Source organism: Talpa occidentalis, unplaced genomic scaffold (genome assembly GCF_014898055.3).
Source record: "Talpa occidentalis isolate TD23 unplaced genomic scaffold, MPIMG_talOcc4v2.1 talOcc4.9, whole genome shotgun sequence".
Classification (NCBI taxonomy): Eukaryota; Metazoa; Chordata; class Mammalia; order Eulipotyphla; family Talpidae; genus Talpa; species Talpa occidentalis.
Window position 1 is genome coordinate 100,671,307 of NW_023605305.1, and position 13,786 is coordinate 100,685,092.

General features: G+C 44.9%; 1 protein-coding gene across 4 annotated transcripts in view; it reads left to right on the forward strand.

Annotated features, from left to right (window-relative positions):
• CDC14A (cell division cycle 14A) overlaps window positions 1-13,786 on the forward strand; it is a 191,020-nt gene that overhangs the window by 1,935 nt on the left and 175,299 nt on the right. For 2 of the 4 annotated variants that reach the window (XM_037500699.2, XM_037500697.2), the window contains exons 1-2: window positions 4,111-4,603; window positions 5,414-5,504. In XM_037500699.2, the coding sequence (XP_037356596.1) occupies window positions 4,543-4,603; window positions 5,414-5,504 (152 nt within the window). In that variant the 5' untranslated portion in view covers window positions 4,111-4,542. Of the gene's footprint in view, window positions 1-4,110; window positions 4,604-5,413; window positions 5,505-13,786 lie in introns of those variants that run through there. The other 2 variants (XM_037500698.2, XM_054691664.1) reach the window with 1 other exon arrangement.

Here is a 13,786-nt window from a genome sequence, read left to right on the forward strand (position 1 = left end):
GGTACAGTCAGAAGTGCAGGAGGGTGAGAGAATTCACCAGAGCCACAGTGGGAAGCAGAACAGGCAGACTGACGAAGTACACTGCTGAGGGGAGCAGAGGGCATGGCAGGAGAGATCTGTGCTCCATGTGGGACCTGGGGAGCGAACTGGCACTGCAGAGGCTGCGGGCAGCTTCGCAGCCCAGCATTCAACCGCTGCGCCACCAGGGGAGGCCCAGAAAATACAGTTTTAATATGGGGAAATATAATAGAAAGAAGTTGTGCAAGGGAAGTGCGGTTACATTTTTGAAGAGTTGTCATGTATGAGAGTGATTAAAGTTGTTCAAACAACCTCAAGGGACAGAATTAGAACCAGAGGCTGTGACATACACTGGTGTTGCCTCCAGTAGGGAGTTTTCTTTCTTTATTTTTTAAAAAGATATATTTATTTATGAATGCAAGAACTGGGGTACAGACCAGAGGTGTGGGGGTGAGAAGATTCACCAGAGACAGAGGGGAGCAGAACAGGCAGACTGACTGATAATACACTGCTGAGGGGAGCGAGGGGAGACAGGAGAGGCATGTTGTGCCATGTGGGTAGCTCTCTGGCCAGCCGGGGATCGGAACTCGTGTTGCAGAGGCTGTAGATAGCTTCACAGTGCTGTTCTGAACCCCTTGTGCCACCAGGGAGGCCCCAGTAGGGAGTTTTCTAGTTCTAGAAGCTCCAGCTTTGGTGGGCTTTGGACTGCCTCTCAGAGAGTTTAAGATGGAATTCAAGCAGTGGTTGCAGAATTAAAGTGCTTTGTCAAGCTTCAGACATTTTTATCCGTAATTGCTAAACTTCTGTGAAACAATACCTTCTTTTTTCTGTAGTTGAGTAACATAATTCTCTTAATATTTACTTTATTGTTGGTTACAGTAAAAATCAATCTGGGCCTCTCTGGTGGTGCAGAGGGTTGAGTGCAGTGCTTTGAAGTTGTCTGGAGCCTCTGGAGCGGGTTTGATTCCTGGCAGGACCGGAGAGATTCCCACATGGCGTGGCAGACCTCTCCTGTCTCGCCTGCTGCTCCCCTTAGCAGTGTATTTCACTTGTCTGCCTGTTCTGTTCCCTACTCTGACTCTGGTGAATCCTCTTACCCTCCCACGCCTCTGGCCTGTACCCCAGCTCTCATAGAAAAATAAATCTTTTTTTTTAAAAAAAAGTCAATCCTTACATTTATGTTAAGTTGGGTGATTGGAAAAGTTTTTTTCCCATTATCTTCCTCCATTGACTGCAAAAGTATGCCTTTATTATGAAACTACAACCAATAGGAACTTTGACCTCATGGTGATTGGAGAATAAAGTGTATTATGATCTCATGAGAACCTTGACATATATGTGTGCTGCATATTCATCACTTTGTTCACAGTATTTCTTACAGAATTTTCTATATTCTTTGTTATGCAGATTTTGTTTTTTTTCGAGATTTGATTATACTGGTAATTACTTTCCTTTCATGAAAGAATTAAAAAATTACTTGAGTCCTATCAGTATCAAAAATTTCACTGTAACTTTCATATTGTAAATTTGTTAAAGGAAGCAAATTTTTTTTTTCATTGAATTCTTTAAGTATTTCCATTTGTTTAGATCATAAATCACTCATCACCAAAATGTCTAAGTAGAAAAATTATATGATAGATTTTTGTAAATTCCTTTTAGAAAATAACAAGATGATGTTTAAATTTGCCTTCTCTGAAATTGTAGATATAGCCTTTTTTATTAGACAATATACCTTGTGAAATTAGAAGTTTAGGTATTGAATGAGTAGACATTTTCTAATGTGATTTTTAAAATATAACTCTTGAAAAAAATTGTTAGGAAATTTGTTAAGCAAATTTAAATTCTATACGTATTTTAAGTCAGCTGATTTGGAAACAGATCAACATCACTGAAATAATTTAGTCATTTAAGCAAAGTGGTAAGGTTCGTGAGACATTCATGTTGTTTTTCCATCTTTACCAATTAGAATGTTTTCCATAAAATAATTTGAATTGGTTCACTTGATTGATAGTTGACACTAGGATTTGGGGAATAAATATCAGGCAAACTTCAACTAATTGTGTGAGTGTGGACACCTTTGAGATACTTAGTCATTAGAACTTAATGGTCAAGCCCTGGGGCCTCTAAAACCTGGAGCATCTGGAGTGGCACTCTCTCTGCAACTCAACTTTTCACAACTATTACAACCTAAAAAGTTCTTTTGATAGATTTTTTCTTCGTGAAGATTAGGGGGCAATAGGAGTGCTCTTTAGTGACTCTTTCAGTTTTAAATTTATACAGTTCTAAAGAAATAAACATATATAGTTCTACTCTTAAAACCTTAAGATTTAGGTGTTAAATTTTACTTTTTTTTTTAAAAAGATTTATTTATTTATACAGGAACCGGGGTACAGGCCAGACATGTGGGAGGGTGAGAGGATTCACCAGAGACAGAGTGGGGAACAGAACAGGCAAGAGTGATTGAAATACACTGCTGAGGGGAGCAGCAGGCGAGGTCTGCCGCGCCGTGTGGGTATCCCCCTGGCTGGCTGCGCTCAAACCCGCACTGCAGAGGCTGCGGACAGCTTCACAACACTGTGCTCAACCGTCTGCACCACCAGGGAGGCTGTAAATTTTACTTTTAACTATGTTACAAAGATGTTTTGCTTAGAATTATAGAGATGTCCTGAATTTTCCCCCTGAATACTGAGGCAGCATCCGTTTATTATTTTCTGTGCTTATTAAGCTGTTTTAGCCAGCCACGAAGGCTAACGGACTAAGACCAATAAGTTGATCTTTTCTGGGGGCCTCTGAGCGCTCTAGCAAAGTCACTGGGTTCTTCATTGGTGCGCCCCCTTTCTCCCCAGAGGTAAACAAGCGGCTGCGAATCCAGAGGCCGGCACAAAATCCCTTTCTGTTTCTGGAGAAGCCTCTCAGCGCATGCTCTGCCGAGGATGGGCTCGTAGCGCCATTTTTGTACCCCAGGGGCTGTCCTCTGTTAGGGGCGTCCACGGGACAGTCAGCATTAAAGTTGTTCCAAGTGTATGCGAATCCTCACAGAAACAAGTCAAGGCCTCCTTTGCGAGGAACCTCGCCCAGCAGCGCTTCAGCAGAGACTACGTACAGCAAATCTTTAATGTAATTTCTCCCCTTGAACACTGACCGCCTCTTCCTCATACCTCCCCGGCCCGCCAGTTCTCTCCACGCGCGCCCCTGCCTGGCCCTGCGCTCCCCACCCCCACCCCGACCCCGGGATGCGGGCGATGTAAAGGTTGGGCATTTGTGATGGTTTTGCACCACCGTGGCAGGCCCAGTGCGAGGACGCGGGGGACCGGATGGGAACCTTCCCCGGCGATGAGAACAAAGCACAAGTTATATCAGAGGCCAAACTGTGCAGAGGAAACCAGCGCGCGCTCTTCTGTGCTGGGAGGTGGCGCCTCTTTTGAAATGACATATTTTATAAAATAAACCCTGCAGCTGTCGGGATGGGGGCTGGTTGCCATGCAGGGATAGGGGCTGGTTGCAAAGTAGGGATGGGGGAGCTGGTTGCAAGACTTGCAAGAGCTAAGGCGCGGCTCGGAGACGCTCTGGAGCCCGCGCGCGCGCGCCCGAGCGCGTGTGTGTCTAAGCAAGAGTTTCCGAAACGTGGGTGAGTGGGGCTGGAGAGAAAGAGAATGAGCGAGACAGACAGAGAAGAAACTGGAACGGGGCACAACTGTGGATGCTGAGATGTTAGGGGCTTCGGTGCATCCTCGCCTGCGGCCGGGCCAGCGCGCCCTCCGGGACACCCACTCGCCAGGCCACAGTTTCATTCATAAGTTTTGGTCCCGAGGCCCCGCCCGGCAGCTCCGGGCCCAGGGCCGGGCTTCCTGTGCAGCAATTGGTGGACCTCAACAAAGCCCTAGCAACCGGCTCCTGGAGACCCGCCCGGCGCCGGGTAACTGGGGCGCAGGGCTGGGGCTCAGCGAGGAGCCGGGCTGTCCCTTTAAGGGATGGCCTCAGAGCCGTGAAAGTGGAGGGGCCCGGGGGAGGGCGGGGTGGAAGGTCTGGGGCGGACCCAGGGGGTGGAGGAGGAAGAGTTGCTGCTGAAAGGAGGTGGCAAAGGCGGAGCCGGAGCAGCTGCTGCCAGCCCGCGGGCGCCGGAGTCCAGCCCGCTGCCGCACGAGTAGCCACGGGCGCGATCGGGGCCAGCGTCTCCTCCTCCATGATCACTTTGGGGGCCGGGGAAGACTTTGCCCGGCCGTGAGAGCTGGTCTGCGTTTCCCAGGCGCAGCGGCGGCGGAGCAGCAGCAGCAGCCGGGTCCGAGCCGGAGCGGCCACAGCCCGGGGCGTGCGCGCCCCGCGCGGAGCGGCTCGGGTTCCCTGCGGAATGTCCCCGGGGCGCCCGGCGCGCTGACCCCCCAGCCGCCTCCGCCTCCCGCGCCTGCTGCCTCTCTCGGGCGGGCGCGGTGTTCGGGACTGTGAGCGCCCCGGCTCTCGGGCAGTGGGGCAGCCCCCGGGGGCGGGGGACCTCAGCTGGCCACGATCTAGCCCTCCCCGGTGCGTATGTCGCTTAAGATGGCAGCGGAGTCAGGGGAACTAATCGGGGCTTGCGAGTTCATAAAAGGTGAGGAGCAACCGCCCCGCATCCTCCAGCCCGCCCTGGCCCCCAACTCTTCACTTCTCTCCCCTGCGCCCCAGCCACGGCCCCCCCTGGCCTCTCCTGCGCCCTGCAGCCGCGGCGCGCGCTCGCGTCCCCTCTCGGTGCTCTGCGGTCCCCGAGGACCCCCGCTTCCGGCCTCTGTCTTTCTGGCGTCCCTAGTTCCCTCTGCAGCTGTCTCGGATGGCCTCCCTGCCCGGTGAGGGGACCAGGCCGGCTTCTGCCCGCGTCCTGCACGCCGCAGCTCCTGGGCTTGCAGCTCTGGGTGATCCTTTTCGGTCGCCTTTATCCCTTTAGAGCTAGTCTCGATTTTCGGGGCACCCCCCCCCAGCCACACCCCCTTGTCTCTCCTTTCTTGCTTTCCTTGAAGTCGCCGAAGCTGCAGGGAGAAGCTCGCGTCTCTGTTCCCCTTCCGCAGTTGCTGAGGTCTGGAGATTTTCGAACCAAACTTGCATCTCCAGTTCTGCGGGAGTCCCCAGCGCCTATCACTCCCGCTGGCCTGAAATGAGGGAGTTTGGGGAGCCGAGACCCCCTCCCCTTTGGCTAAGTCTTACAGGCAGATCCTCTTCTAGCTTGTCTGTTGTGTTTTTGGGCCCCTTTATGGGAGGGATCTTGGGTGACTTTCTGGGAGAGATCAGGTATCTGCAAGAGTCCCACGTGTTAATGGGGTGTTTAAATAATGGGTAGAAGTTGTTAACTTCCTGTGTTATCACTAGCCCCCACCTCCAGTTTCCCTGCTTCTCATGTTTTCTCCCGTCTTTTAAATTTGTCTTTCAGATCGTTTATATTTTGCTACTTTAAGGAATAGACCAAAAAGCACAGTACATACCCACTATTTCTCCATCGATGAGGAGCTGGTCTATGAAAAGTAAGTTTGCATTTTTTCTTCTCAACCGTTTAGCTTGTTGGCTCTTTGGTGAGGGAACACTGTGCATCTTTATGGCAGTTTTAGTCACTTTTTCCCCAGTGGTGCATGTAACAACTTTTTTTTTTTTTTTTTAAAGTATCAGGTCTTCAGAGGAGAGGTGCAGGGGAAATTAACATAATTTGAACCTGTCAACACTCCAGTCCTTTTAAAAGTCTTTGTTAGGGCTTCCTGCCACAATTAAATGCGACTGTAGTTTCTGAACACTCCCCAGAGTAGCACCAGGGAGACGCACTCTGTCCTTGCCAGACTCTGCAATTGGTCTGTGAATCAGTGGCTGAGTGTTTATGGAGCACCCACGGAGCAGAGGGCAGTGGTGTGTGGTGTTTTACAGGTGCTTCAGCTTTGCAATTCACGGGGTTGCTGCTGTAGCTCAGGATGCTTTTGTTTATGCAGCTTGCTTTCAGAAAATGGAACACATTTGCTGCAAGGCACTCTATCTAAATTCTACCTGTAAGTAAAGTTTTGCCTATATGACAAATTATTGATGGAGTTAACAAGCTTCACAGTATTACTTTCTTTGTCTTTGAGGAAGTGGTGTAGGAGTGCTGATGTATATTTGGTTACTTTGCTTCTAAGGGATTAGAATTTAAGAATGTAAGGTGAGGGCCTCCCTGGTGACGCAAGGGGTTAAGCACTGCACTATGAAGCAATCCACAGCCTCTGCAGTTTGATCCCCAGCCCGCAGACCTCTACTGTCTTGCCCACTGCTCCCTTCAGCAGCGTATTTCAGTCTGCCTGTTCTGCTCCCCACTCTGTCTCTGGTGAATCCTCTCACCCCCCTGCATCTCTGGCCTGTACCCCAGTTTTTGTATGCATAAATAAATAAATCTTTAAAAAAAATAAAAAAATACTTTCTAAAAAAAAAAAGAATGTGGGCCTCCCTGGTGGCACAGTGGTTGAGGGCTGGGTTGTGAAGCTGCCCGCAGTCTCTGCAGCGCCAGTTCCATCCCCGGCCGCTGGGTGAGGGTCCCACATGGCGCACAGACCTCTCCTGCGCACAGACCTCTCCTACCGCCCGCTGCTCCCCTCAGGAGTGTACTTCCTCAGTCTGCCTGTTCTGTTCCCTGCTCTGTCTCTGGTGAATTCTCTCACCCTCCTGTGCTTCTGACTATACCCAGTGCTTGTGTAAATAAATAAATAAATCTTTAAAAAAAAAAAAAGAATGTAAGGTGAGAGTAGGGATCTGTTTTTTGGTGAATGGCCATTGATCTACTGTACATTTAAGTATAGTAAAAATTTAATTAAAGAGAGGGAAAGCAGGAGACAATAAAGAATAAGAAGGCTAAATTGGCTTGATCATGTCCTTATATTAGAAGAGCTGTTGTTTCAGAAGAGTCTAATATAGTCTAGCTTAAACATTTAATTTGACTTTCTTGTTGTCTAAACCAAGCGTGCAATTAAATGAACATAGTTAAATGAATCATATATAGTTAAATGAATCATACTCACGCTGGTAAGCTTCCTAGGACATGTCCAGTTAAAGGGATTTTTGGCATTTTTGCCTAAGGATTTGTGGGTACCACCAGACATTCAAAGAGTGAGAGCGTTTCAGCCTTCAAGAGCATGTACTTTATTTGAGAGAAAACAACCCTTAGTTGTCACTTCATTTTAGGGATTTTGGACACTGATTTCCACGGGACATTTCTCTTAGTGGTGCCTGGAGCGGGATGCTTCTTGGATGACTGAAGTGCAGGTGGCAATGAAAGAGCTCTTTGCTGCAGCTCCTGAATGCCAGGAGTTGCTGAGGCAATGAGGTCTAAATCCCTGGTGTCGGATTACAGCATGGCTCCTAGACCAAATAGAGTTAGTGCTCTCTGACCTGGTGTACCTGGATGATGTCACTGCCAGTGGTGTTTATTGAGTGTTCACTCTGTGCTTGGGAATGTGCATTGTAGTGGCGTTCTTTTTGTGAGTTTAGGATTGGCGGGTCTCTTGTGAGTCTGCGGATAGGGACCTTGCAGCTTCCATTATGTTCAATTCTGCAGTGACTAACACGCCCGTGGTTGTTAACATGGTATTGAACAAGCTCCAGTCATTGAAGTCCGAGTTGCTTCTCTTGGGATTGCTAGTCAGCAGAATTAAGACAAAACTATATTTAGCCAACTAGAAGCTCAATGGCTTTTTGATTCAAATATTGATGTATGAGGGCTTTTTGTGTTTAGTTTTAATATTGGTATTTTAGAACAAATCACATTCGTCTTATGTTTATTCTCCTGTATTTATGGTGTTTTGTAAAGAAAGACTTGTCAGAGAGACCATACAGTTTATATTGTGAGTTCTGATGTCATTTGAAACTATGAGGTGGACTGCAGTCTGGGCAGAACATGTACTTCTTTTTGCTTGGACTTGCACACCTAACCTGCTACAGCAGTGGCTGTGGTCCTGATCACCTGCGTCTCCATCTTTTTTATCCTAACATGTTGTGCAGGGCTGGATGATGCAGAGGATGCAATGGTGGTGAGTGTACTTACTGTCTTCAAAGAGCTCCAAAACTGTAGAGAGACTGATCAGACTGCAATCAGAGGCATAGAAGAGATACACATAACCTCTGTGGGAGAAGGAGTCATTGGGGCCTGGGAGCACAGCTGGTCAAGAGATTCAGAAAAGGCTTCATGGAGGAGTTAAGACTGGCTTGAAGGATGGACGGTTTTATTAGGCAGAGATGTGAGAAGAGAGATTTCGGAAGTACAAACAACAGGATTGAGAGGGAGGCTCCAGACTGTGTTCCCAGAACATTAAGTCCTCAGATTTGCCTGGTGTATACATAGGTCACATGGGGATGTGGAGTATTAAGCTGGGTGCCAGGATGAGGATTCATAGTTTCCTTGGTATGCCATGGATTCCTTTGAGGGTTTTGGGGCAAGTCAGGGTAGGACTGGGTCTGTGTTCATTGTAAATAATGGCAAACATTTGTTGAACCTTTGAATGCATGCCAGATACTGTTATGGGTGCTTCACAAGTATTAATTCATTTTATTTTCACAACAGTACTGTGAGTCAGGTGCTATTATCATCTTCCGTGTGCATATGATGAGAGTTTAGAGAAGTTAGGTTAACTTGCCCAAGGTCACACAAGTAAACCGGAGCAGAGCTGGGATTTAAAACCAAGCCCTGTGGTTCTAGAGTACACTGTTTCCTTTCAAACAATTAACATAATAGCATCACTTAAGGTGGATTAGAGAGGAGGTCTGGAACCCATTTAGAAAAATTCTGGAATGTTCAGGGGGAAGAAACACTGGTGGCACTGGTGGGGAAAGGAAAGGAATTGAATTCACATGGCTTGGCAAGAGATCAGGTGGGTGAGTTGGTGATTTGCTGAGTTAAAAAAGGAGTCAACGTAGGTTACCAGGAACCTCCTGGAGTCCTTAACTTAAATATGAAGTAGGGCAGAGAATTGACATTTTGGGGGAGATCAGGTGTTCCAATTGTGATCAGGTGGAATTTACAGACTTGAAAGGATAGTCCCTCATGTTCTCATCTAAGTTTGAAGTCCTTAATTGTCCTTAATTTGGGCGTTTCCTCCAAAGAGATGATAAAGCTGCGAGAAGGTGAGATTTTGGGAGAGAGAGAGGTGATGCTGGTCTGTATTTCACAGGCAGGGCCAAGATGAAAGGAATAAGGGAAGGAGGTGGAAATAAGCAGCAGAGAGGTCAACAAACAGGAAGGCGATGAGAGAAAGTGAAAGGAAAGGAAGCCGTGGAATCCATCTTGTTAGATCCACTGTGTGGGCTTGTGGATTCCTGGATGGACCTTCAGGTCCTCACCTGGGCTGTAATAGGGAGGATGATTTGTGGTGAGAAAAGTCTTGACCTTCATGTTATAATGTCCAAATTTCTCAGGAAAGGTTTGTATTTATGCACATGATCACACAGGGCCTTGACCAGCCCTGTAACAGCGTATTGATTTGTTAAGTGTAGGAACAAAACACTGCCTTTCTGACCACGTGATCACCTGAGAAATGCACCTATTATTTTTGAATCAGGAAGTAGACTTTAAATATTAGGCTGCTGGTACTCTGAATACAGCTGTGTTTTGTGTAGATGTTTATTTAGTAATAAAAGATGTTAGTGCTGAGTGAAATGGCAGCCTTCTGAGAAGCCTGTGGAGAAAATTTAACAAAGTTGCTTTCTGAGGTAAGGCTATTAGATATGAAAGTCTGAATTTTCTGTTTGATTTTTAAACAGAACTTATCTCACTGATATAAAGGCCTGAGCAGTTTTAGTCAAATGCAGCTGATAAGAACATACTTATGTCCCTGGTTTATGACTTCTTAGATCAGAATTAAAATAAGAATATAGGCTAACACACCATGGGATGAAAATAACCCCAGGAAGGGTAAGGAAAAATGTCAGGCTTTTCTGCCCTCTCGCCATCAGGATAGATGATGGATCCTTGTGGGCCCGAATGCATGCCTGATGGCGGGCGCCTGGAGTAGGGTGTGGGCCTAGGTAGATGGGATTCACCTGGGCTGAGATGGGGCTTTTAAGGGCGGCGTCACGAGGACGCCAGCAGAAGCCACTAAGGACTCTGACTCCTCCTTTACCCGGTCTGCTGGATCAGAAAACCTGCTCAGTGGCCATTCCTCCCTCTACACCTCATGAAAAGGGAGTCCTTCAAAAATTATCTGTATTTGAGTAAGCTACCAATAATGCACAGCTCTCTAGAAAGGCTGATTCTTTGCTTGGTTTTAGATTCCAAGTAATGACTTTTTGTAGCTTGGCTCAAAAGTTAGCAAAATCAAATATGTTAATGGTTAGAACCTTTGTGTGCTCCTCTTAAGGATGATGGTGGGTGCTAGGTTGGCACAGAAAGTCATTTTGCTGGGCAGGATAGTGTAGAGGGTCTTCATTTTTAGTCCTCTTTATTTTCATTTCTTCTCTTCTTGCATTTGCAAAGGAAAGGTATTGAAAAATGCAGGACTGAATATTAAACACTTTCTGAAGGCTGGACGGATTTTACTAAATGTTTTAGCCTGGGAAGAATGAGCAGCCTCTAATGAGGACTAATTAGCCAAATTAAAGATTTAAATAATTTAAAATATTCAATTTTCACATAAACTTTATGAAAGCAGCCTGATATTTATGCAATGAGGAATTTTTGGATAATAATTTATAGAAGAATATTTCTTTTATGTAGTCTATAGCACAAAGTTGAGTCAAATTGTGAACTTTAAGGCATTTTTGAGAGAAATACAGAAAAACTTGATTTGCCTGCAAGTATTGGTGGGAATGGAATATTTAGGTTAAGTAGATGTGAGAAGAGCCTATTTGGTTATTCAATTTTATTTCAGATTGAGTATGTAGCACGTGGAAAGGTGAATGTGATTTAAGCACAGGCACACACATGCATATATAAAATCTTCTAGAAACTGAGGGTCATTGGGTATTTAGGCTCTCAAAAATTGCTATGATATAGACAGAAGAGGAGATACGGTTGAATACAGAGACAGATTTCAACATGGGAGTAAAAATAAAATCATAACAGCAGCTAACACTTAGTCGTCCCCTGTCACTGAGTGTTCTGCATGCTTTACACATATTATTAGTTCAATTAATTTTCAGAAGAACCCTAGGAGTTAGGTGCTGTTATTATCTCCACTTTATAGATGAGTGAAATGAGGCTAAGAGGGGGTAAAGGAGAACCAGGTGTCATTGAACTGGTGAGTCCTTGGGACAGGGTAGAGACCACAGGCAGTTGACCCTGGAGTCCATGCTGTTATCCTTCCAGCAAGTTCCCATTTGTCCTGAGCCCAAGACTTGAAGAGAAGATGCAGAACAGCTCTTTCGTACGCTTGACCTTTTAAATTGGGTGATGATGACTTTGGTGAGAAATGTGCTGTGGACAGTGTGTGCACAAACTTTATGTTCAGGCTGTATCAAGGAATGGGTGGTGGCAGTAAGAAAATTTTTTTCTACAATTCCACTTTTGTCTGTCCAATTTTGCTTTTTTTCCTGTCAGTGGATTGCTAAACACACACACACACACACACACACACACACACAGAAAGAAAGAGAGGAAATCAAATTAGTCAATTATACAGTATAACAGGATGGGTGAAAACAAAAGAAGTACAGTTTTTATGAACTTACAAAACTGCTTTTGCAGGTGGTCTGGTGAAATGTTCTTGCTGCTTAGCTGGTATAACTTAAGTTGTAATGGTTTCTGCTTGGAATTCTCCTGAAAACCTACAAAACTATTTAGCTTTAATAAGATGAGAGATATATACTTTCTTCCTCCTTTCTCCTATCCTAATCTTGCAAAAATGACCTCATATTGTCCAAGGCCACTTGTTTTCAATCCTCTTGTTTTGAACACATGAGTTTTAGGCTTGTTCATATGTGAGTGTGTGCTTTCACCTCTTAAACATTCACTGTGGGTAGTTGGTCTCTAATTTTCATGATGACAAATTGTTATTTAGTTCTTGCAGTTTGCTTCAGATAAGCTGGGTGAAAACACAACATTTAATTGAGGTGGTAAGGCAGTCAGGGAGAGGGATCCAATGGGCTGCTGGGGAGTCCCATAGGGAGCTGTCTGCCATCCAAGTTCTTTCCAAGCCAGGTCACCACAGGGCGGCTTCATTATTTTGTTTGAAGTAGATTGCTAAGACATCAGATGTTCTCATCTGCAAGTTCATAAACACATTCCAAAGCTGGTAGTAAATGACTTTTACTTAGCCACAGCTCAGTACATCTTTGTGCTTTATAAAAAGAAGACAAAGAAAAACGACGACATGTTTTTATGTGAAGTGATAGAGCGTAACTTGAAAATTGTATAGAAGTAACTAGAAGGGATTGATTTTGGTGCAGAGCACTGTGCTAATGCTTTGGGGACACACAAATCATAAAGAAGGACATGGGAACAAATATAGTGCAGGGCAATAAATGACAAAAGCTGCACATATATGTGCAAGGAATCCAAGAAAGGTCGAGGTTGCTATTGCCAGGGTGATAAAGGCTTCGCAGAGCGAAGTTTATACTGGCTTTTGAGGGGTGTGTAAGAGCATAGAGTACATTTTATGATTGCTGCCAGGACAAGTACTACCTGTTTTTACAGTGCCTGGCACAGAGATGATGCTCAAGAAATTTTAAGTTGTACGACTAAGAAGGAAGGAAGGAGAGAGAGATTTTAGTGTTTGGAAATAGCAAGATTCTGTTAGGTGAGGCATAATACTTGAATGTGTTGTGGTCACAGACTGGACATGTAGTTGGGGACTGGATTATGAAAAGCCTTTAGGATTTCAGTTCTGCTGGTTTATGAATGCTGGGGAGATTTCTTAGGGCTCTGCTTAGGACTAGTACCCTGTGACTGGGAGCTTGGAAGGCCTAGGTAGGATTGGGTTAGGGTTGTAACAAGGGCAACAGAAAGGCCAGAACAGGGAGAGGCTCATAAGGATGGATTGACTATATTTGGTCAAATCAGATGAGGGTGGGGAGGAGAAATTGAAGGAAAATTCAAAGTTTCTGCCTTGGGTTACCTTAAAGTATATTAAGGTAGTTTTGTTTTGTTTTATTTAGGGGATGAAGAGCAAAAGAATAGGGGGATCTACAATGAAAATAAAAAAGGAATCTAACTTTTGTGAACTTTAGGCAGAAAATAGACTGTCTGTACTGGATATCAAGATACTTACTGTTTAAAGTCTGGAGAGGGAAGCAGAACAGCTTATCCCAAGTTCTTTTTGGCGCACTGACTTGAGTTGGGCTTTTAAAAACACTTCAGTGTAGATATCCTTGTTTCAAAAATTATAAAGCTTGATATTCAACTTACTGCCACAAAAATGTTAGTTTTATTTATCAACTAAATATTTCCAAAGAGTCAGCTATGAATGAGAACATCCAAAATTCTCTATTTATTGAAAGTGCATACTATTCTCAGTCCTCAGTAACCTGGAAACATCTGGTGAATTATCACAATGATTTGTGCTTGATAGTGAATTCCTTAATAGGAAATAGTGTGAACTGTAGTTTTTGAATAAACTTTATTAGTTTAATATTTTGGTCTTAAGGATGTTTTCATCCTATGATAAACTGAAGAATTTGCCAATTTGGACTTGTTCTTATAAGATTTTAATTTTCTCTTGAGAGCCAGAAAAGATGTCTTGTTTCCTATTTGATCTCTTTGGTAGATGGATATACTCTAGGAATGCATTTATCCAGTTTTATTTGGGAATGTGGTATTTCAGTGAGGCAGCTACAAAAGCATCTACAAAGCTTTTCCAAAGAATTG